This window comes from Cryphonectria parasitica (assembly GCF_011745365.1).
Source record: "Cryphonectria parasitica EP155 unplaced genomic scaffold M406scaffold_5, whole genome shotgun sequence".
In the NCBI taxonomy this organism is placed as follows: Eukaryota; Fungi; Ascomycota; class Sordariomycetes; order Diaporthales; family Cryphonectriaceae; genus Cryphonectria; species Cryphonectria parasitica.
The window spans coordinates 2,886,086-2,907,631 of record NW_024468913.1 but is presented as its reverse complement, the minus strand read 5'-3'; the positions used below and the strand labels follow the sequence as shown (position 1 = coordinate 2,907,631).

The 21,546-nt window shown below is 54.0% G+C and overlaps 6 protein-coding genes across 6 annotated transcripts; 2 read left to right on the top strand and 4 right to left on the bottom strand.

The window, feature by feature from the left end:
- Nucleotides 1-2,278: 2,278 nt before the first annotated feature.
- Nucleotides 2,279-3,163, top strand: M406DRAFT_70629 (uncharacterized protein; the record flags this gene model as incomplete). The annotated part of the gene is made up of 2 exons (XM_040925362.1): nt 2,279-2,384; nt 2,661-3,163. 2 exons carry the CDS (start codon nt 2,279-2,281, stop codon nt 3,161-3,163), a joined length of 609 nt encoding a protein of 202 aa, XP_040775819.1.
- Nucleotides 3,164-4,441: 1,278 nt separating this feature from the next.
- M406DRAFT_346740 (uncharacterized protein) lies at nt 4,442-6,534 on the top strand. The gene is made up of 2 exons (XM_040922221.1): nt 4,442-5,517; nt 5,863-6,534. The coding sequence occupies exons 1-2, from the start codon at nt 4,615-4,617 to the stop codon at nt 6,286-6,288; spliced, it is 1,329 nt and encodes a 442-aa protein (XP_040776228.1). The 5' UTR covers nt 4,442-4,614; the 3' UTR covers nt 6,289-6,534.
- A 3,556-nt stretch (nt 6,535-10,090) lies between these two features.
- On the bottom strand, nt 10,091-10,644 carry M406DRAFT_331172 (uncharacterized protein; the record flags this gene model as incomplete). Its single annotated transcript, XM_040920602.1, has 2 exons — nt 10,091-10,552; nt 10,591-10,644. The coding sequence occupies 2 exons, from the start codon at nt 10,642-10,644 to the stop codon at nt 10,091-10,093; spliced, it is 516 nt and encodes a 171-aa protein (XP_040775818.1).
- Nucleotides 10,645-11,808: 1,164 nt separating this feature from the next.
- Nucleotides 11,809-14,656, bottom strand: M406DRAFT_259223 (uncharacterized protein; the record flags this gene model as incomplete). Its single annotated transcript, XM_040917283.1, has 5 exons — nt 11,809-12,935; nt 12,977-13,421; nt 13,476-14,081; nt 14,133-14,365; nt 14,419-14,656. 5 exons carry the CDS (start codon nt 14,654-14,656, stop codon nt 11,809-11,811), a joined length of 2,649 nt encoding a protein of 882 aa, XP_040775817.1.
- A 954-nt stretch (nt 14,657-15,610) lies between these two features.
- M406DRAFT_260751 (uncharacterized protein) lies at nt 15,611-16,126 on the bottom strand (the record flags this gene model as incomplete). Its single annotated transcript, XM_040917391.1, has 2 exons — nt 15,611-16,004; nt 16,071-16,126. 2 exons carry the CDS (start codon nt 16,124-16,126, stop codon nt 15,611-15,613), a joined length of 450 nt encoding a protein of 149 aa, XP_040775816.1.
- A 543-nt stretch (nt 16,127-16,669) lies between these two features.
- On the bottom strand, nt 16,670-19,798 carry M406DRAFT_351932 (uncharacterized protein). Its single transcript, XM_040922658.1, has 3 exons — nt 18,717-19,798; nt 18,475-18,629; nt 16,670-18,388 (listed from the first exon to the last, which is right to left on the bottom strand). The coding sequence occupies exons 1-3, from the start codon at nt 18,901-18,903 to the stop codon at nt 17,009-17,011; spliced, it is 1,722 nt and encodes a 573-aa protein (XP_040775815.1). The 5' UTR covers nt 18,904-19,798; the 3' UTR covers nt 16,670-17,008.
- Between the last annotated feature and the right edge of the window lie 1,748 nt (nt 19,799-21,546).

Sequence of the window (21,546 nt, the reverse complement as noted above, 5' to 3'; positions counted from 1 at the left end):
CTCCATTGTGACCCGTCCTGAACTATAGTAACACAAGAGTAGAAAGGCAGGCACAGCTGAGGGCAGGGGCGAGCTGCAACGAAGGGTGCCGGGCCACAAGGGCTGACCGCCTGCACATGGGCGGGTGAGAACTCATCATTTGCAGCATCAGCCGGACCGTGTCAGCCACAACACAATACATTGTACCATGTAAGTACTATCTGCAGTATGAATGTATGTATTTACTCACTATGCTTGTTTTACCGCTGGCATATGCAAGCACTGCCAAGCACTAAAGTAGCGCTGCATCGCGGCGGTTCGACAGGCTCCACTGTGCTCCATTGTGCTCCATTGTGCTCTATTGTGGGACGGGCGGGACCGTCATCGACCCATGACCGAGAAGATGCTGGTGCGGCTGTTATCCTGACTATGAAAACGGGGGAGGTGTTTATCGTCTTTGAAGAAAGAAAGAAAAGAAAAAGATTACATAGAGCAAAACAAGGTGCGGTGATTTGAAGTACAATGCATTAAAGACCGTGTCGATGATGGTAATAAGATGACGGAATGCGCCCTACCCAAGTGTACGTGACCAGTGTATCTTGTCACATTGCGCAAGTATTCGAGGTGACCACAAGGGGACAACGGAATGTGACACGGCAGCAAGTACAGTGGGGAAGATTGTCACCCGAGCAGCTTCTAATGCAACCACTGTCAGCTGGAACATCTCAATAACAACCCCCGGTACCAACAGTCAAATATCAGTTTCAGAGTCAGCCGAGAAAAGAACGAAGATAATAATGATCATAATTCCCACTCACACTGCCTTCCTCCGTCCGTAACTCTCCTTGCAACAAGAAATCAGCACCCGCCGCCCATGCTTGGGCGATCGTCAGTAGGAGTCCACCTGCATATCAAAGAAACGACATTGCGTTCTCAAGGTCTTCATCGCCATGGGCCGACAGACACAAGGAACAGATCAACACCTCAACTGGTTCCCACATTTGGTATCCATGGACGAGGCCTCCCGCTTCGCAATGTAATAGACTATCAATTAGATCGTGCTGGGGAAAGGCCAGATCAGTCCTGAGTGAGCTTGACTATCAAAACTTCCCAATACATTTGTGGCAGCCTCCCTTGGCCCCCCTGATTTCTGGCTCGTTCTCAGCCTGGCCTTTATGCCTTTTCCACATACCCCCAGAGATTTTACCACTGGGGAATATGTCGCCCTCTCCATGAAGGGCCTGGGTCTCGAAGAGACTGAAGTCTGAACGATAGCACCGGTGCATCTATAGTGACACCGAGCGTTGCTGAGATCGTGAACTTTTTGGTAACAGTAATGCTGTGCCTCAGCGCCAGTGCCAACAATCCGATAGCGACATAATTTGCATTGCAGATTTTGAATCCAGTTTCAAGCTGCTTCTATCCGAGGGGCTTCTGTCTTGGACGTTCTGAATGTAAAATGACCAAGAGTGTTGAACACTTGAGTACTCAGACAAATGCAGAAGTAGGTACTTACTAACCCAGGCAACTACCTTGTTTTAAACCCGTTTTGGTATTGGAAAATCATTTTAGCATTCAAGGACTGCCATAATTAAGAATACCATTCTGAAGACTCAAGGCCATTCTGATGGTCAAGGTTTTATTGGGGGGGGGGTGGTGAACAAAATCGCATAGAAGCTGTCTGTCAATAGAGGTTACCTTATCAGCTATTAAATGGTTTTTTCTTTCTTTTTTTCGTGACTGCTTTTATACCGTACCGGAGCACAGTATGGCCCTGTTAGCATGATGAGGGCTGGATGAGAGAAGCATAAAGGACAGAGAAAGAGAATGAAACAATACTATCAGCCGGAGCAGCATTCCCAAGACTTGTATGTGAGAAGCCGAATGATATAATCACTGAGAGGACACTGAGAGTAAGGCAGGGGGTGGGGAGATTGGATCCTCCAAAAAGCCCTTAGGGTAGCTTACTACACTATGACTCTTGCTTGTCCCCACTCTCAAGAGTCATAATAGTGCTCAGCTGCTTCTATGGACGTACAATTTAAAGGACCTCTGAAGAAGTGATTCGTTGAATGTAACTGTGGCCTGTATTTCTCGCCTTCTCAGCTTGCGTCTCTTGACATTGAGCACTCGTGATAATCCCATTTTATGACAGCTGCTACCCTCAAGTTTGAATAAAATACGACATCCACTGTGGACTGGAGCTACTGTACTATAGTAGTACTACTGCAGCGGACCCACCTGCCAGCAGCCATTTTCAGAGAACGAATAGCTGAAGGGAAAACAAGTCTCGTTGACAATGGGTTGGACCGTTGAACGTATTGCAAAGGACGAAGCTGGCATTGCCTTTTATTTGCAGCAATACAAACCGTTCAGGTTGTTGTCACTTGAACGCGACCCCTCAGGTGAGTCAGTCCCGTCCAGTGTCTTGGTTTGATCTCATCATCACCATGAACCAAGCAAGGCCCCACCACAGCGGCAAGAGGACTCGTGCCCCACGGACCGACCTGCTGTGGTAGTATCCACCCCCAGCACCACCACCACTACCACTGCCCCTTCACTTGCTGCCAAGTATAAACCAAACAAAACATACATGGGATGGACTTTTACATGGGATGGACGATCCTAGGTAGTGAGCAAACAAGCTTCGTGTGGATACCGGCTCACGTTTCTTTCTGCAGCCTTCGGCTCGACGCTGAGCCGTGAAGAAGCCTTCGACGAGGGACGGTGGCGAGACCGGCTGCTCAACCCTCAGGCCAGCACCTTTGTGGCCCGCGAGGAGGACACGACCCGAAGCATCCTCTCTTCCATCACTCTGGTCGGGCCAGACCCTGTCTCTGAAGAGCTGAGGTCGGCGCTCAACCTCGCTGGCCAAACCCTGCCTCCTGGGCAGCTGCTGCACTGGGAGCTCAATGGCGTCTTCACCCTGCCGCAGGCCCGCCGTTGCGGCATCGCAGCCGCAGTGATGAGCACAGCGAGGCAGCATGCCCTGGCGGAGGCGGCATTACAGGGTAGTGGTGACTGTCTTGTTGTCCTTACTGTGGTTGTCTACGCCGAGAACAGCGGTGCCAGATCTTGGTATGAGAAGATGGGCTTCACCCCGTACAGACAGGACAAGGAGGACCAGGGCCGGGCCACCATCGAACTTGTGCAGGTATTACATGTGCCCCAAAGACCTCGGTGAGGAAGGAGGCTTGGCAGATGCTCGGAGATATTTATGTGGCACGACAGGTCCCAAGAGGCAGCCGAGTCAAACATGGGGAGTTAGCCCGCAACCATGGTTTCTATCAATGTAAAAGAGCAAGCTCTCTGTGTGCGATGATGCCTACACGTGCTACAGCAGGACGCGACTGCCTATTAAAGCTCCGCCACCAGGGGAGACCAAGGGAGGATGTCGCAGATATATGGAAAGTTGAACAGAGCAAGCCCAATTGGGACTGATCTCGCCTTCCCAGCATGATTCGTTTCGTCATGATTGTTCGGATGAGGCAAGAACCACCTTGACACAGCCTATCGATCACTCGACGACTTTTTCGATGGCCCCCTTTTTTTCGTTTTGTTTTTTTGGTTCATCCTGTCAATATCAAACAAAACGCCTAGCCGCCAAGAAGCAGGGGTGTATAAGCTTGTTTTCCTACTATGCGCCCCTCCTCGCCCCCTGGTGCGCGGCACCTAGCTGCCGATCGCTTCAGGATCTGCAGGGGGTTCAGTGGCGTGGGCGTGTCCAAAGGGGGCGCTGAGGTGGGAGCCGCATGAATTGACCCTCGTCCGAGCTAGCCGTGCTGGCCAATCGATTCTCGTTGGCGCCGTCCTGCGACCCGGAGATGAGGCAGGACCACCAACCGTTCGGATCAAGCAGTGGTCGACAAACCACGCAAAAACAGTGGTGGGCTGGTGGAGGTGGCGCTGCGGCCTGAACAAATTGTCACCACACACACCAGTCCCACCAATCCATAGGCCAGGAGCCTGTTTGCATTGACGCTGGGACGCGTTTTCGTCCCCTTACCTATTTGCAGGAGTGACAACTGCCGCTTAAACGGATGAGATGGGAGGTGGGGGGGGGGGGGGGAGGAAGGAGGCCCTGGTCTGCTTCGCTGGCTCAGGAGGAGGACGACGAGGACGAGGAGGAGTCCATGTCCCAGCCTCCACCATCTGGCAGCGGGTCCCACTTGATATGTCGACCAGTCCTGACGGTCAAGTCTGGGATCGTCCATGTCCTGGTGACCTCATCCCAGGGTGTTTCGATGTTCAAATCCCCGGTACTCATTTACACGGACGGATATTCGGACCAACCATGGCTGTGGACGTGGACAGGTCCATACAAACAGTTTTTGAGGGCTAATTCAATGATCCAATTTCAGCTATAACACTTCACGCAGGCCCTCTTTTTCTTTTTCTTCCCTCTCTCGCTTTTTTCTGTGCAGATCTCCATTGTCCCTCTGGAACATCAGGCTGCTTTCCTGTCGCCTTGCTTCTTTTCTTCTCTTCTTCAAGTATCTATCTTGCCCCGGTGGTAAACTCCCATTCTTTCGTTTTTATCACACCCACTACTTTCCCTTCTTTCACATCTCTCTTATCACCTCCCTCGTCTGAACATAGACACACATTCCTACTTCTTCTACTTATCCCTCCAAGATGCAGACCTTTGGTTCTTGGCTGGTGACGCTCTTGGCCGCCAGTGCCGAGCTCGCCTCTGCCCTTCCCCAGAGGATGGATCTGGTTCAGCCACAACAGCACGCGCAGGCACGGGCACCAGGACACAGGCTCTCTGTCCCCGTCGTCCACAACCCCAAGCGGCGCAGCAACCTGGCGCACCCGGCCCTGGCTCGCGCCAAGGCGCTCCGCAAGTATGGAGGCACACTCCCCACCAGCGTCCAGAGCGTCGTGGACAGGATCACCCTGGCGGCGGCTTCCAAGAAGCGTGGGACGGAAGAGGGAACCGTGGCGGCCACATCTTCGGACGACGACACCGAGTGGGTGGCCACCATCTCCGTTGGTACGCCGGCGCAGACTCTCCCGATGGACTTTGACACAGGCTCCTCGGACCTGTGGGTCATGAGCTCGTCCAGCTCGGGGACCTCGGGCCACAAGACGTACGACGCGAGCAGCAGCACGTCTGCCACCAAGATGGACGGCTCCACCTGGTCCATCAGCTACGGAGACGGCAGCTCCTCCAGCGGGACTGTCTACAAGGACACCGTCACCATCGGCAATCTGACGGTGAGCAGCCAGGCCGTCGAGGTCGCCACGACGGTGAGCGCCGAATTCACCGAGGACACGGCCATCAGCGGCCTTGTGGGCCTCGCCATGAGCTCCATCAACACCGTCGAGCCCACGCCCCAGCAGACGTGGTTCGACAACATCAAGTCCAGCCTCGAGTCCCCGCTCTTCACTGCCGACTTGAAGCATGAGACCACGGGCTCCTACAACTTTGGCTACATCGACGCCTCGGCCCACACCGGCACTGTCTACTATGCCGACCTGATCACCAGCGGCGAGTACGGTGGCTTCTGGACCTTCGCCGCCAGTGGCTACACCGTGGGCACGAGCACGTCCTCGAGCTCCGGCTCGGGCAGCAGCTCCGTTGCCGCCACCCCCACCACTGCCGCCGCCGCCAACACCGTCACAGCCTCGTCTGGGTCCTCCGCCACCGGATCCTCGGGGAGCAGCAACCCCTACGGTGGCGGAAGTACCACTGGCGGAGGTTCCACTGGCGGAAGCTCCACTGGTGGAGGCTTTGGCGACGGAGGCTTTGGCGGCGACTCTGGTTCTGGAGGCTTCGGCGACGGGGGCAGCTACGACTCGTCCGGATTCGAGGGAATCTTTGACGAGCTCACCGGCGCAGATGACGACTCTTCCTCTGACATCTCCTCCTGGTTCAAGAAGTCGAGGCGGGCGACCAAGACTACCCCGGCAGGCCTCACCGTCACGCGCGCCGACACCGCTATTACCGGCATCGCGGACACGGGCACGACGCTGCTCATGCTCCCCGACACCGTCGTCTCTGCCTACTATGCCCAGGTGAGCGGCGCGACGGATAGCGAGGAGGAGGGTGGCTACATCTTCTCTTGCTCCGCCGATCTGCCCGACTTCACCTTTGGCGTCGGCGACGGCGAGATCACCGTGCCAGGCAGCTACATCAACTTCGAGCCCATCAGCACGGGCTCGTCGCAGTGCTACGGCGGCATCCAGAGCGACAGCGGCATCGGCATGGCTATCTTTGGTGATATCGCTCTCAAGGCCGCGCTGGTGGTCTTTGACTCTGGGAACAGCCGGCTGGGCTGGGCTGCCAAGGATACCTCGTCGTAGGATGTCCAAAGGGAGGAAATTGTTTGTTGTATTTATAGAGGAAGAGCCTGTGAGATGATATCCCCAAAGACTTTTGGTAGAGAGAGAGAGTCAGGCGTCTTTTTAACCTTTTTGGATTGGTCATGGAGCCAAGCATCTGTATATGTTTCTTTTTTCCCACTTGACTTCTTGGTCTATTTACCTATTCTCAAATTTCTTCACATATATATATCATCTCCATCTAGGAAATATCAAAGATGTTCCAAAAAAGCTTATCGGTGTTTATGTAACTTGCATTCACGATTCAAGAAGTGCCATCGATAAAGTGAGTAAACTCACTTGCTTGACCCATCATCTATCGACCTCTTCTTTCCACTCACAACCTACATCGCCTTTTCTCTCCCCTTCCCGGACCCCACATAGTCTTCCATCTCGATAGAGGATTCAGATCGATATTGTAAATTTCCAGAAGCAGCCGTGTTGTTTCGGATCAATAACAGGTTTGGTTGGAAAACCATGAAAGAAGAAAAAAACCTTCCCGATTCGGAATCCCTGCCTTCAAGGCTTGCGCTGTGATTGGTTGCCTGCTGGATGCAGGTCCTCCCTCTCTGCTTGAAAAAGTAGAGTACTTGCAGGACAGAATATCAATAGTATGTACAGGCCATGATGCTCTCCAAACAACCCTTCATCATGTTTTCATGCTCATCATGGAGTTCTTTTTTGTCTATCATAGCCTGTTGAAAAAAAAAAAAAAAAAAAAAAAAAAAAAAAAGGTGTGATGTTTTCTTCCCTCCCTCAGCTGACCTCGCATGCTGAAACGCGATCCACATGTTGTGTGGTTCATCCTTCCTGAAGGGGCTGCAAGCACATGAATCACGCCTCTAAGCTGACTGCCCCGCCTACTCCGTGTCGTTTGTCGAATTTGTAGAACCTTTACCACTTAGAAACGCCACAATCTCAGACGGCGACGGCTCGTGGTCTTTGCGAGAAAAAGAAGAAGGCTGTGCGTGGGTGCAACTAGGGCTTTTTGAGACACAGTAAGAGGTGGTGTGGAAGGTCTTGTATATATTATAATAGTTCAGTGTAACAAGTAACTATCTCCTGAGAATCTTAGGTTTTGTTCATGCATCTTCCACAAATATACAAACCCAAACAAATTGGCACACTTTTCCTTTATACACACATGATCTAAAAAGTAAATCAGCCAGCGGAGGGCAACGGACACGAAAGTCACCACCGATAACCGCAACAACAATAACGACCTGAATCATAAACCTCGTAGACATTCAGATGGCAATTCATCACAGCACCAGCAGCGAGCTGGCAACAGCCACAATAACAGATAAACAGGCCATGCCACGCATCGGCCAGCTTCCACCAGCAGCGGTGGCGGCAGCACCAGACGTGGAGAACGGACTGCCGCCGCCGATGCCGCTCGTGGACTCGGCAGAGCTGCTGTCCTTGGTGGTGCTCGAGGAAGACGCGCCCGCCGTAGTCGACGTTACAAAGGTGAACAGAGCACCGCTGTACGCCGAGGGCGTGCCGGTCGCCATGACGAGGCTGTCGTCGCCGTCGTCGGAGGTGGAGGATGTGGCTGTGGATGAGGAGTCCTCAGCCGCGACGATCGAGGTAGTCGCCGCATGGAGCGTTGTGGTGGATTTGGCCTTGGAGGTTGCCGTGGTGATGGCTTTGACCGACGATGTGCTGAGTCGGGTGTTTTGTGTTGTGGGTGATGGGAAGGCGGTCGTGGTCTCCAGGCTGGACGTCGACGGCAACGAGGGTGCGAGTTGCACGGTCGTGGATGACGACAACGTCGTGATCGGTGTCGAAGCCACCACGGCAGGTGCGGCTTCTGACGTCGACAGCACAGATGATGTTGTCGATTCCGTCTCGGCCGACGACGCAGCCGCCTGTGTGGTCGTCTCGGGCTCAACTGCCTGCTGTGTTGGGGTGGTCGTAGCCTGCACCGCCGCCGCCGCCGCCGTCGCGTCCACGGTGCTCGTCAGAGCATCAGAAGACGTCTGGCTCAGCACCTCAGCCGTCGAAGTCGGCGTCAGTACGACAGGGTCAGTCGATGGCGCCTGCGTAAATGTATAAGTCGACGTAGAAAAGAACGTGACCGTAGACGAGTACGAGGTGGCCGCCGCCGCCCCTAGCAGTAGATCCGAGGCCGTCGCCGCAGCCTCGTCAATATCATCGTCCGACACAGGCTTCTCGAGCTCCTTGCACCCGGTTTGCATCGGCACCAGCAGGTCTGCATCAACGCCGTCCAACCCGTCCGCGCACGATGAGAGCATGCAAGCCTCGGCGATCTCGAGCAGGCCGTCCCGCGAGGCCACGCACATGTCCTTTTGGCTGTCCTCGGAGTCCGTGCTGTACCCAGCCGACTGAATGCATGCGTAGGCGCAGTCTGAGAAGGTGAAGGTGACGGCGTCGTCTGCGAGCACTTGACGCGGAAGGAGGAGGAGGGTGGTGGTAGTGAGAAGGAGCAGTGTGCTCCGGAGGGTGGTGAAAGGGAGCATTTTTGCTCGACGTCTTAGCTCGTTCCAAACGAGTATGAGTATGAAAAGAAGGAGACCGTGGTAGGTTTTGGTAATGAAAAGAAAAGGAGTGATAGGTGAATCGTCAGAGCGAGAGAGGGGGAAAGAGAGAGACAGAGAGAGAATATGCTGGCCAGCAGCCGTAGAGAAGCACTGCGATCAACAGGCACAAGAAAAGAGAACTTGAAGGGATCGTCGTCGTGGCGATCACAACTCGCTTGAGAAGTAAAAGACAGAGAAAGAAGACCCAAACCACGCATTTTTGGGGAAGGCAAGAGAAAAGAAGGTTTCTTCTCGTCTGGAAGCGCCCCTTGCCCAACCACTCATCCTCAATACCTGGTCTGCCGCTCCGTCCCGCCCCCCCTCGTATCCCACGTGCAGCTTTGCTCCTCCTCGCATCCTCGTTGGGAAATAAGATGCTGTCCAAGAAGGGAGGCTTGCCCCGGGCTTGTTCGTTTGTACGCCGGACCGACTTACCTCTTTTGAGAGCTCATCGATACTTTGCGGTCGCGTGAAATGACGGGCGATGGGTCGTCTTCGGCGTCAAAAGTGGACTCATTCGCTTCCCAAAGCGGCCGAGGATGGCGATATTGGGATGCAGGTGCATTGGCATTTGAAACGAAACGGACTGGGGTTGTGTTCGCGTGGGATTCTGTTGTGTGCATGTTGGAAAGAAAAACTGGAGTTGCACACTACAACTTCCAAGCTGTGGTCGTATTGTGTGAGTACTGACCCTAGTAGTGCTGTAGTAGTTTGTCCCAAAGAGTGCATTGGCTGTCAGACTTGCATATAATTCAGGGGCTAGGATGGATCACCGCCAAACTCCCCCGCTAAGCCGAAAAGCGGGGCCTTATGAGGGTCGTCACTGCAATTGTCAAGCCGCATCGTCGACGGCGCGTATCATCTTTTCTTCCCCTTCCCTCTCTATTCTGGACCACAGCATCATCTGCTTGACTTGAATGTTCCTTGTTCTGTCAGTCTCGGATCGTGAAACGGACCTCCTTTCCACAATGAGTATCTCAGCCCCACCCGTACATATTTACACCTCGCCTCGCCCAGCAGACGTAGCAAGTACTATGTAAGGTCCTTGGCATTATGATACGTCATATCAAGTCCAGAATGGCCGAGAAAATACTGTCTGTTAGGGGCGACTCTCGACTCGAACTGAACATGTCGTGTTGTTTTGATGACATCGAATATAGCATTAAAGCCTATCTTTCTTTTAAGTTTTACACTCCTCCTCCCCCCACCTTCTCTGTCTCCTCTCTCTCTCTCTGCTTGTCTCACATGCACATCGCAAAGCCCACAGCTGCACCTGCAACAAGGACGAGTCCACCTCCCATCATGACCCCGTGACCACCACCACCACCAGCCCCGCTCGTCGTCACCGCCCCGGCAGTAACACTGCTACTAGTCCCCGTCGTCGTTGCAGCAGCAGCAGCAGCAGCAGCAGCAGTAGCGCTTGTGGAGGCACCGGTCGCAGCCGAGGACCCTGTTACTTTAGCCCCGGCGCCCGCACCCGTCTTCGTCGCCCCGGCCGCCCCGGTCCCGGCAGCACCAGTCCTCGTGGCGCCGCCGCTGCCTGTCCCCTTCGAGGCCTTGTTTTTGTTGCGTGGGAGGAGGGCCAAGTTCTGGACTTGCCCTTGGCCCTGGCGGGCTCCTACGGCGCCCTGCCCGTGGCTGGCTGCGGGATCGTGGAACTGTTTGAAGGGCGGCTGGTGGTGAGCTCGCGTGTCTATTTCAAGCTGGGTGAATAAGGAGGTAGGAAAGGGGATCAGCTCACTTGTGCAGACACGAGAGCTGCCAGAGGGAGGATGATGAAGGTCGAGGGCTTCATTGTGATGTGTAATTAAGGTTATTTGCTTTACGCCGACGGGGCAGCCTGTGCCGAGGTCACCGAGGCCGGAGATGAAGAAGGGCTTGGAGTATAATGAGGAGGACAAGTGTTGCTGTCTAGTGACTGCTGCTGATCTGGCACTACAGATGCTAAGAGGGTGGGCTGCATACTCGACTTTTATACTCCATGCCAGCAGAGCCCGACTTGACCAGATGCCATCGTGTCCCCTCAGCAGAGTTGAACCATGCCTTACACAGTTGAGTAAGTAACTAAAGTAAGTATCGTCACATCCATGATTTAGACGGTTATTTATAGCCCCTGTCAACCGCTTGAGCTGGGCTTGGCAATGCACAACCTCACTTCTGCCGCCTTCATGGGACGAGAGAATCATCAGACGAAACTGCACAGAGCCACATATGCAAATGCCAGTGAGGATCGGATCATGACGCAGTAAAGCCGTAATAACAGTTTCTCAAGCCAGACTGTTATCATCCCCATCACAGGCAAACGAGACGATGTTGTGGATTAATTAGGGAGGACAAATATAAATTTTTCGTTTCCACCGTGTGATCGTTTACCAGACGTTTTGGGCCAAAATTAGGTCTCTCCTTTATGTCGGTCAAGGCTCAGACAAAGGCTCAGATGTCTAAATACTATGAAGAATAGGTACAAGCTTCCATCAAGTCGTCGAATGATTGACTGGGAAAGTGTCGTCGCCCATCGGCTGTTCGGTCCAGATTGCGAGTCTGCTGCTGCGGCTAGCGTCTCGTAGAAATAGCTCGGACACGAGACAGGCAATGCGCCCAGATAGATGCAGTGCATAACCTCTAACTCGAAGATGGAGTCGCCGGGTAGAACGATATCAATTCGGGACACCATCAATGTTACAGAAGAGCAATTTTGTGCACAGAAGTATGCGTCGACATGCGGCCATCATGAAGGAGCAGACGTGACATTAAATCGGGCCGCCGTCATTCCTCCTAAGGACGGTGCTGCAAGCCCATAGCAGTGCATCACGAAGTTCCACCAGGTCCGAGTCATAGTTTCTACAAGTGAGATTATGAGATTATTGGCAATGCGAGAAAGTTGCTAGGAGGAGAGCCGTAAGTAGCTCATCAAATGGGCACACGACAATGTATGTTAGTTCAAGGGGAGGATGTGGCATCAACGAGTTGACTCGTCCACAGAGCTCGGGCCGCTCAGTACTTTCCGCAACTGTGCTCTGATCGACTTTGACTCGTCCTGCGCCTTGTCTTTATGTCTTGAGGACGGACCTGAGAGATTCATCTCAAGAAACTCACGAGCGACAAGTTCCGCCTCCTCGAGCTTCTCCGTCTCCTGCTCTGTCAGCCGAGCACAAGCAGCTCGTAGGTCGTCGCCCCGAGCTAACAGGAGAGCGATTGCATCCGACCTCTGCACAACGGCCTCATCGACACCGTTCATCGCCGCACATCGACTTCCGAAGCTGGATGCGCACCGGCCGGGTGTCAATCGAAAAAGGAACGTGACTTGGTCCTCCCTGTTTTCGGTTTCAAGATCGACTCGAACGTCCATGTGAGCCAGATAAAGTCTCGGGCTGCCACTGAGGTAGTTGTGCTCGAAGATCTCGTGGAAATGAGTGGCCGCTAAGACTTTAGGCGCTTCATCACTAAGCCCAAGGAAATGATCGATGAGGGCTGTCATCAGACCGGCGCCGTCCATAGAATTTGTGCCCTTCCCAAACTCATCGATGAGGATGAGACTTCGGCGGGTGGCAAAGTTGATGGAGAAGGCAGCTTGCTTCAAGTCGATCGCGAAAGCACTCTCGTTGCGAGAGACGCTCTCCCTTGTAGCGATTCGAGTGAGGAGGCGATCAGTCAACCCAATGCAAGCACGAGCGGCGGGCACAAAGCTTCCGATATGGGCAAGAAACACTATGAGCGCAACTTGCTTCAGGTAAACACTCTTGCCCGAATGATTGGGCCCTGTCATGACCATCACGTTTGGGAGTTCTTCCATGTCGTCTAAAACGACACTATGGTCCTCCTCCCTGCCACCGCTACCACCAGCAAGGAGTGTGTCGTTGGCGATGAATGACGGTACAACAAGCTCCTGTAGAGGGTGGCGGCCATCTTTTATCTGTATGACATTCGCGGTAGTCATCTGTGGTGCTGTCAATTTGTATTTGTCTGCCCCGAGAGCAAGTGCAAGGAGACTGTCGAGCTCGCCGCAGACATCAGACGCGGTGAGTAAAGCCTGCTCGTGACGCAGAATCTTGACGCCCAGATCGTAAACAATCTCGATTTCTTTATCTGTGGTACATGGTCAGTTATGCCAATATAATCTGTAAGACACAGGGGAAACTTGCCTATTATGAGGCCGTACAGATCCCCGAGCTGTACGTCTAGCGCCCTCATGAGCCGATTCTTGTAGTAGACAACTCCATCTGTCATGAACTTGGCTTCCCAGACATCCTCGTCATCTCCTTCACCATCGTATTTGCCACGTCTTGTCTCTATATCAAGGCTCACTGCAGTAAGAAACCCAAGTTGAGGGTAGAAAATGCATTGCTTCACATGAGGTCGGCCCCACTCGGGAATCTCTGAGATGAGATGGGCTGCAACCTCATTGAGGAAGTTATCCAGGCCATCGTATGTGCGCTTCAAATCGTCTAGCCTCGGATCGATGTTAGGCAATACGCAAGTCCTGCAACTTTCCTTGGATTGAGCAAAGTCAATGGTGGTGGCGATGAGCTCGCCGACTCGTCTAAGCTCGTTTGACAAGATGCCGTCAACCACCTGTGTCTGTACATTAGTAGAGAGGCCGTGGCAAGGACACCCTTCCGAGCCTACCATTGAACTGATGGCCAGGGTATCTACCCCTTGAAGCCTGCTTACTGCTTCGCGCAGCTCGATCGCGTAAGCCGAAAATGCTTGTAATGTTGCCCAGGTGGTCCGCGCCCCTGGACTCTGCCCTCCTGTCAAGTTGGCTCCTTTCTTTAATTGCACCAGATATGTCTTGATGTTTTTGATTCTCCTCAAAATTTTACAAATGCGGCTGATGTCAGCATTGTTCTCTGCTCGTAGAAAGACGGAGATGGTGCGTTGCCGCTCGTGTATCAATTCCAAATCGATACTTGGACGCAGAAACATCTGCCGAAGTTTTAACTTCCCTCGCGCGGTATGTGTCAAGACGTGAAATAGGCCATAGACGGAGAGACCCTCCTTGGCCCCCGATGTAGACCTTCCAAGCCCCTGGTTAATATAGTTTGGGTGATGTTCGGATCCAAGAATCTGTAGAGACGTCAAAGCGTCGGCATTGACAAACATTGCGTTGGACAGCGTGAACATCTCGATGGAGCGTACACGGAAGGCGAGTCCCGCATCTGGGTCATTTGGCAGGTATTCTGCAGCTCGTCTGCGCTGGACATCGCTGAGGACTGCTCCAGCGCAACCGACCTATTGCCACCGTCAGAGACCACCCAGACTGCAGAGATGACCGAAACCTACAGAAAAGCGACTGTCCAGATTGACGAAGGTAGCAAGTCGGAGGAGTCTTGCATGCCCATGACTGCCGGACTGTCCACCCACTGCACTGTCTGCTTCTTCTTCAGCTACTGTGTTGAAATGCATGGTCCTCGAGCCCAAAGCGTCGAGGTCGAGGTTCATAAGGTGGCTTTTGGCGCTCTCGTAGTTGAACTTCGAAGAGCCCAGTGTGCGAAGTATATAAGCACCGCGAAAGTCTCCTAGAAAGCACGTCAACGTATGTCTCGTGACACGTGACCGTGCTTCGTACCTTCGTTATGATTGCCTCGATGTCCCTCCCAGTCCTGAGCTCCAGCTTCGAGGAATTCGACCAGCCTTCCAGGGCTGCGGAGGGAGATGAGCACGGTCGTCGGCTCTACTCGCAGCAGGAGGGTTTCCACAAATTCCATACCAGCCATTGGTATATCCTCCTGCAGAAACAGTGTTTCGTCTACAGCGACATAGTAGGCGCAACCCACGGTCCCGTTGTCTTTCATGTCGATGGCCATAATGACCTCGTCCAGTCCCTCGGGCTCCTCTTCACCTGGGTTGTCGTCGCTCGGACTGGTACCTGCTTGGCTGTGTCCGTGATAGTTTGTCTTCTGAGTTGATGATGTTGCTGAAGACCTCGGTGGGACTGATAACCGGCCTGCCCTGACCTGTGGGTATGCAGGCAACGATGGTGTAGAGTGCACCAAGCCGGTGGAGCCCGGGAGTGGAAGATTTAGGCCAAGACGCCTACCTAGTTCTCGTCTCGAATGTGGTGTTGGCGTCGCAGAGGAGAATATTGACGGCGAGGGAAACATAGAAGCACGAGTCACGTTGATCGACCTGCTGCTCCCACGTACTCGACCACTTCGAGCTGTCGAAGGCACTGGCGTGGAAGAAACGACAGACGGTGTTTGCGTTGCCCGCACCGATTGCCCGTTTCTCCCTTCAGACGACATAATTCGGAGCGTGCAATCAGAAATATCAGGAGGACAAAGACGTCGACACAAAAGATGATACAAGACGTCAAACCATCAAACTTGAGGTCAAGGGCTAAGGGCTGCCGTTGAAGATGGACAAGTCCTTTACATTGAGACTCTTGCAGAGGGGGAAGAGAATAAAATAGGCACCGAGCGAGAAAGAGCTGGAAGAGCTTGTGCCGCAGGGCAGGTATGAACGTTGTTCCTTCTCGCCCGGGAGACCGGCCATTTCCACTTGTGGATGACTGACGCACCTTGGTCAACTATTGACACACTTCATGTCATGTTGAAGCCCCGAAGTCTCCGATTGATGGGATCTTCTGAGGACAAGTAGGGTTGACCATGCGTGAGGTACGAGGCTGGTGTCAAAGGGGGATGGGGTGGATGATTGAAGAGTCTAGCCAGCCTCCGACTCAACATGGCTTTTCCGAGGCTGGCCTGTCTTGCAATTCATTGTATCCTGGCTATCGATCCACCTCGCGCATATTGTTTGTTTTAAGCTGCTTCCTTGGATCCGGCTCCGGCCTTCCCACCAGTCCGCACCCACTCAGCAAAGTCCTTCCTCTGGGACCGAATATCCACAAAGCCGGGTCTTGTCTCTAAGACGCGGAATGGGTTGCCAAGGAAATCCTTCTCGACCTCGCCATTGCTCTTCAGGAAGCCCTGCTCGCCCTCGCGCTCGACCTTGCCCGCCCACACCCGCCACTGGACCGGCCGCAGTTTGGGCGCATCGGTCACCAAGCCCAGCACCGTGATGAAGAGGCCGACAACCGTCTCGATGGAAATGTCGAGTGGTAACGAGGACGACGCCTGCGTGTTGTGGAGGCCTGAGCTTGAGCTGGTGGCTCGAAGGGATTGCAGCGCTGAATGCTCTTGGGCAGAGTAGCAGCTGTTGGGGAGTCCGTTAGCTTGAGAAGGACTGGGGCGTTCTGCATGGGGCTCTGATAGAACTTACGCGTGTGCTACGAGCATGAGACCTAGAGTTGTTATTGTCTTTGAAATCCACGTCATGTTGGGCTTGGGTACGTTAAAGGTTGATCGAATGTGCAGGATCTACTGTACCTGTTGTTTGGCATTGTTGTATGGTAGCTGTAAGCTATGTCGCTCCTGCCGCCGCTAAAGAAGAGCTCGGACCACCCACATATGGAATATGCAATTACCGGGAAACGGCCGACTCCATCCATCCGTTACTTCCTAAGCTGCACATGCATGGTACGCAGTAATTACCTCAAATCCAAGGCTGCTTCCTCTTGGTAACCTGAATGCGTCTCGTTTCATGACGTATCTGATTTTGCTCCTGCGCTGGACGTCTCCTCTTTGCCTGTTCTGAGCATCGCGTTCGTCCGGGCCACTATGTCCCCCTTCCACACAGTCAAACAATAGCATTGTTCAGTCTCGACCCCTCACTTTTGCACTCACCGTGTAAAATCACATTATTCCCAGCTTCACTGGCCCCATAATGCGTATTGACGCAGAGCACGAAGGATTTCTAATGTCAATCAATGGTCCATATCACGATGATGGTCTCACATCTAGCCAGCCAGAGGGCTTTTTGAGTAGGAATGAAATGAAATATCTATCATGCACATGTAAGCCACCAAATCCGTGCACCACCAACTCCTTTCCTGTTCATGACCAGCCGTGGCATCATCCATACACGCAATAGGCTACTTAGATATCCAACCCATGACCAATGACCGCGTTGCTAACGCTAGAATCAGTGCCATACTATCTGTCCTGACGCATGTGCCTTGCCTTTCTGGTCACAATGTCCACGCCGCATACATATTGAAATATCATCTTAATACAGTATTCGTACAGGTTCTCTGCCTGAGAGAGAAAACCCAGAAGGAGAGGGGGGGGGGAGGCATCCAATAGAACGGGCCGTCTCTTTCAGTCGCGTGCAGTGTATGTCTCCGACAGAGGAGGATCATTCACTGGATAAGGCTGAGACAATGAAGGGTCGACGCCCCAGTCATCATACTGGTCACCGACTTGGCTCTCGTCGAGGGGCTGGATGTCCCAACATTCGTCGTTGCCTCTCAGCAACTGCTGTGCTTGCTGGTCCTGCAGCAAGCTCTCATCACCGAACGCGTTCGACAGTGCATTGCTTCCAGCTTGCTGCAGGTTGGAATCATTGAAACTGAAGTCGAGACCCGTGTTCTCGATGGCGTGATCAGGGAGGTGCAGCGGATTGCTTGGATCGAACGAATTGTTGCCCACGGGGTACAACCCGGTATCGACATGGTCGTTCTGCATGAAGTGCGCAGGCTGGGGCGTGTGCTCCAGGGGATGATGCCGCGAAGAGGTCACATACGGATCCATCATGTCTGGCTGCATTGGTTGGTGGTATGTATTGCCAGGAGATGGCGTCTTGTGGTACGAGACATCCTCCACTGCATATCCGCGCTGGTGGTAGTGCGAGTTAGCCATGGAGTTGGGCGACAGGTATTGACCTGACTGGCCGAGGGCCATTGAGCCATACGGTGCTGGCATCTGCTTGTTTGGGTTGCTGTAGCTGTACGACGACAGCACTGCGCGGGGGTGCATTATCTGCTGATGCTGTGGTGGGTAATGGGAACCTGGCTGGTAGTACGCTTGGTGGTGGCCATACAGCTCGGGTTCCGGAATGGGGGTTCCTGTCTGTGAGCGGTCCCTCTTTACCCCCCGTGGACCACCCTCCCAGTCATACATCTCGAGGTCCGAAGCCTCATCGTCCGAGTCATGCTTGCGCTTCTGGTTCTTGGGCTTGGCGGGTGTGAACTTGTACCCAGGGTGGGCTTTCTGGTGGTTGGTGCGCTCCAGCTTTGCCCAGTCGGCGAACTGCTTCCTGATGTGGTCGGGCTCTTGGTCCCAGCTGGCACCGCATACCTTGGACACAACTTGGTGGTTGTTGTGCTCGCAGTACGCCTTGGTGTGGTTCTGGAACGCCTTTCGGTACAGCATGAAGGAGTTCATGGGCCGCTTGATCTTGCCAGGTTGTTTGCGGTCCGTCTCGATCTCCTGTCTGCGCGCCTCGGCTGATCGGTTGATGTACGCCTCGATCTCCAGCATGGACCGCTTCCACTCCTCCCCCATCTCGCTCAGAGGCTTCTCGAGATGGACCTTGTCCTTGTCCGACCTCTCGCGACCCTTCTTTCTCTTAGCCTTCTGGACACGAGTCTTGGCTGCGAGCGGCCTTGGGACAGTCGCTGGCCTTTGGATATGGCCCTGCCGCAGGCTGAGAATGTCAGACCGCTGCGATGGGGACGACGCGGGCGTGGTATACGGTGGCTGGACGACGCGAATGTGTGTGAGTAAGGCATTCATCCTGCTTGACATCGCAATAAGAACAGGGAAAAGGAAGAAAAGGGACACACCTCGTCTGGTGATGGATAGACACCGTCGTGAGAGTCATACGTGGGCTGACTCTGGTAGGTGTACTCCCGCCCATACACTTGTCGTTGTTGCTGTTGCTGCTGTTGCTGCTGCTGTTGCGAAGGGAGACCATACTGCAAGTTGTGAGAGCTCGATGCTGCACCATGGGGTGCAGGGGTTGGCATCCTCGAGTCTGCTCGAGGAGGGCTTGAGGCAGTGATCGATTCGACTACAGCGTGCTCACTATGGTAGGATATCGCGTTGTTGGTGTTGTTGGTGTTGTTGTTGTTGTTGTGATGCACCAGCTCGTCGAACCCCTGTGGAAGCTGTCCGTCATTTGATGATGTTGTTGGTGAGAGAGGCAGACCTGCGGCAGGGTCCATCTTCTCGTATGATATCTCAGATGGAGACAGATGGGTGGCATGTGCCATGGCTCCTGTTGCAGCCAGATGCTCAGGAAAGGATGTTGGTCGCTCCAGAGCTGCCAGGCGTTGCAAGCCTGAGGTGGTCTGGAACTCGGTATATGATGAGGGAAGCCAACAGCGGCTTGCCTAAGAGCTCTCTCTCTCTCCCTCTCCCTCTCCCCTTTCCTCTCCCAAGACTTGTTCGAGAAGATAAATACGAGGTGGAACCAGATTGATATGTCGTTGGGAGCCTTTCTGTCCCGAACCCGCCGTGTTCTGGGTGGTGCTTAGATCCCAGTCGTTGGGCAGGGCTTAAATGGCAGGGGGGGGTGGAATTCTTAAACAGTCCGAGACGCCAGGTTTTTCTTGGAAGCTCTCTCTGCTGACTGGATGGAGCGATCCCTGGTTTGGTGGCAGGTGCAGCAGCAGCTGAGGGTATCTGCGTTCACTCGGTGGTGGCTGCCTTCCTGCGTTGTTGGGGGGATGGAAGCTGGGCTGAGAGCGCGGTCTGTGTGTGTAGGCGTGTGTGTGTGTGTGTGTGTGTGTGTGTGTGTGTATCTCTGTCTATCTTTCTGTCTCTCTCTCGCTTCTCGTGAATGGAGGCAAGCAGGAGGAGAACGCATCAGATATGCAGCAGGAATGCGGCTTCAAATGGTTGGCACGAGCCTGCTGCAGAGGAGCCAAGTGGCAGGGGTATACTTCTTTGCCCAAGCAGGAGGCGTGACACCGCTGTACTGGAATAGCAGCCTTAGCCTTGTGTGTTGACCATTGAGATGGCTTCATCCACCCGCTTTGGTTCGTTCCTGGAAGATTGCTTTCATGTGTCCTCATCAAAGCCTAGCTGGGTTATTTTTGTTTCTTTGTCCGGGTCGTCTGTACGTACTTTCTGGCCTTGGGTGGGAGGGTACGAAACCCGGGGAGGGGCAAGCTTGGGCAAAACGTCACCTTGAGATGTTGTCCTTTGTTGCCGGGGCTTTGTCGCAGTGTTTCTTTCAGACAGGCAAAAAAGGAACGAGGCTAGTGGAGGACCCTGTATTTGTATATCCAGCCCAATTCTGAACGACTGCGGATGGATGTAGGGGAAGAAGCTCGCGGGGTGGAGGCTAAAGGTGCTACATGCGGCCACGCCGACTACCGCATTCGGCCAGTCCTCCAGGCCAGTGCCCGCAGACGCAACCTGCTAACGGTTCTCCAGGCCACAAAACTATATCAAAAAGCCCTCGGAACTCTCCGTGGCATGCCTGGTATCTGTGGCCGGCACCGGTTCCTGGGATTCTGCATGGTCTATCTGGGAGCTGACCGCCAGAAAGTACATGTCACGATGGCCAGGTATTTGGAAACTGTGCCTCTCCGAAAGCGTCCTGATCCCTGACACCCAGCAGCAAAAGTCTCGCCGCCTTGGCCAGAGGAGGAGAGGGAGCTCATACTTGAGCTCATTGGCTCACGCTGTACTGGGGGACACACAGACACTCGTGCCATCAGTAATCCATGGCTGGCCACACAAGCTCGCAGGAGCTGTTGGGCACGGGACAGCCAAGCTCACGCTTCCACCTGTTCACGCACCAGCCCGCTTAAATTCCAAAAAAAGGCAAGGGTATTGGAGGTGGTTCGAACGGTTTGAACGCTATCGAGATAGACAGGAACTCCAAAAATCGGTGGTGAAAGAGATGGAGGTGACTCGACAGGCAAAGCCAGACAGAACTGATGATGGGTGGCAGCGGGTGCAACGATCCCAAACCCTATTCCCTCAGACTTCTCAAAATGTCTCGCGGCTGGTACCCAACAGCTGAGCCCCCGCGGACCTGGACCGTGGTTCCGTAAGCTGAGACATGCACTTTCGCTCAGCGAGAAGGGGGACACAGAGATAGAGAAGGGTGGAGAGCAGAGGCGGCCAAGTGGTTGGCTTGCCGCAAACGTACGCGGCTGCTCATTGGTTCGCGCATAAGTATCCATCCCGCATTCCTTTGACGTCAGGAGTTCCCCATCTAGCCACACTTGGGCTGGCGAAAGCTTAGATGCTGATGGATAGTGGTCTAAGTTCTCTGGAACCCTCACTAGACAACTCGGCATAGATTCCGTCGAGAGACCCCCCCTGCCTCTTGCTTCTTGATTCCGCCCTCGCAAACGCGGTACTATGGTATACCACCACGGGACCACGAGACCACCGGCTATCGCAGTACGCTGGGCATGCGTGCTCTTGACCTTTTGGTGCTTGATAGCTGGGCAGTTGGTTCGTACCGCTAGTTCGCCGGCTCAAGGAACTGTCTCCTCAAGCTGGGATTAGGGGGGGGGCGATCGCCTCAGCGATCGATCTGTACACTGTATTTGGCGGGTAGCTGCATTAGCGGCTGTGCGGGCTGGCTGTCCGTTCGAGCAAGCAAGCCACTTGGCAAGTCTGGCAGCATTAGTACCCACTGCCAGAGCAAGAGGCGGCCCGCCTCAGTGGGGTGCTCCTGGGTAAGAGAGATTGGGGAGACGGAGAGACGGAGAGACGGAGAGACGACGGAGAGTTCTCGTGTCCTGGAGGATACCGAGCAGGCGCGCACGAAGGAACTCACCTGATAGGGTAGAGAGGAAAGCAGGCTGTGCGTGGTCTTGCGGTGCAGGCGGGGTGGGAAACCACAGAAGATCCAGGGACCTTGTAGGGCGGTATGCAGGTACCCTCTACTC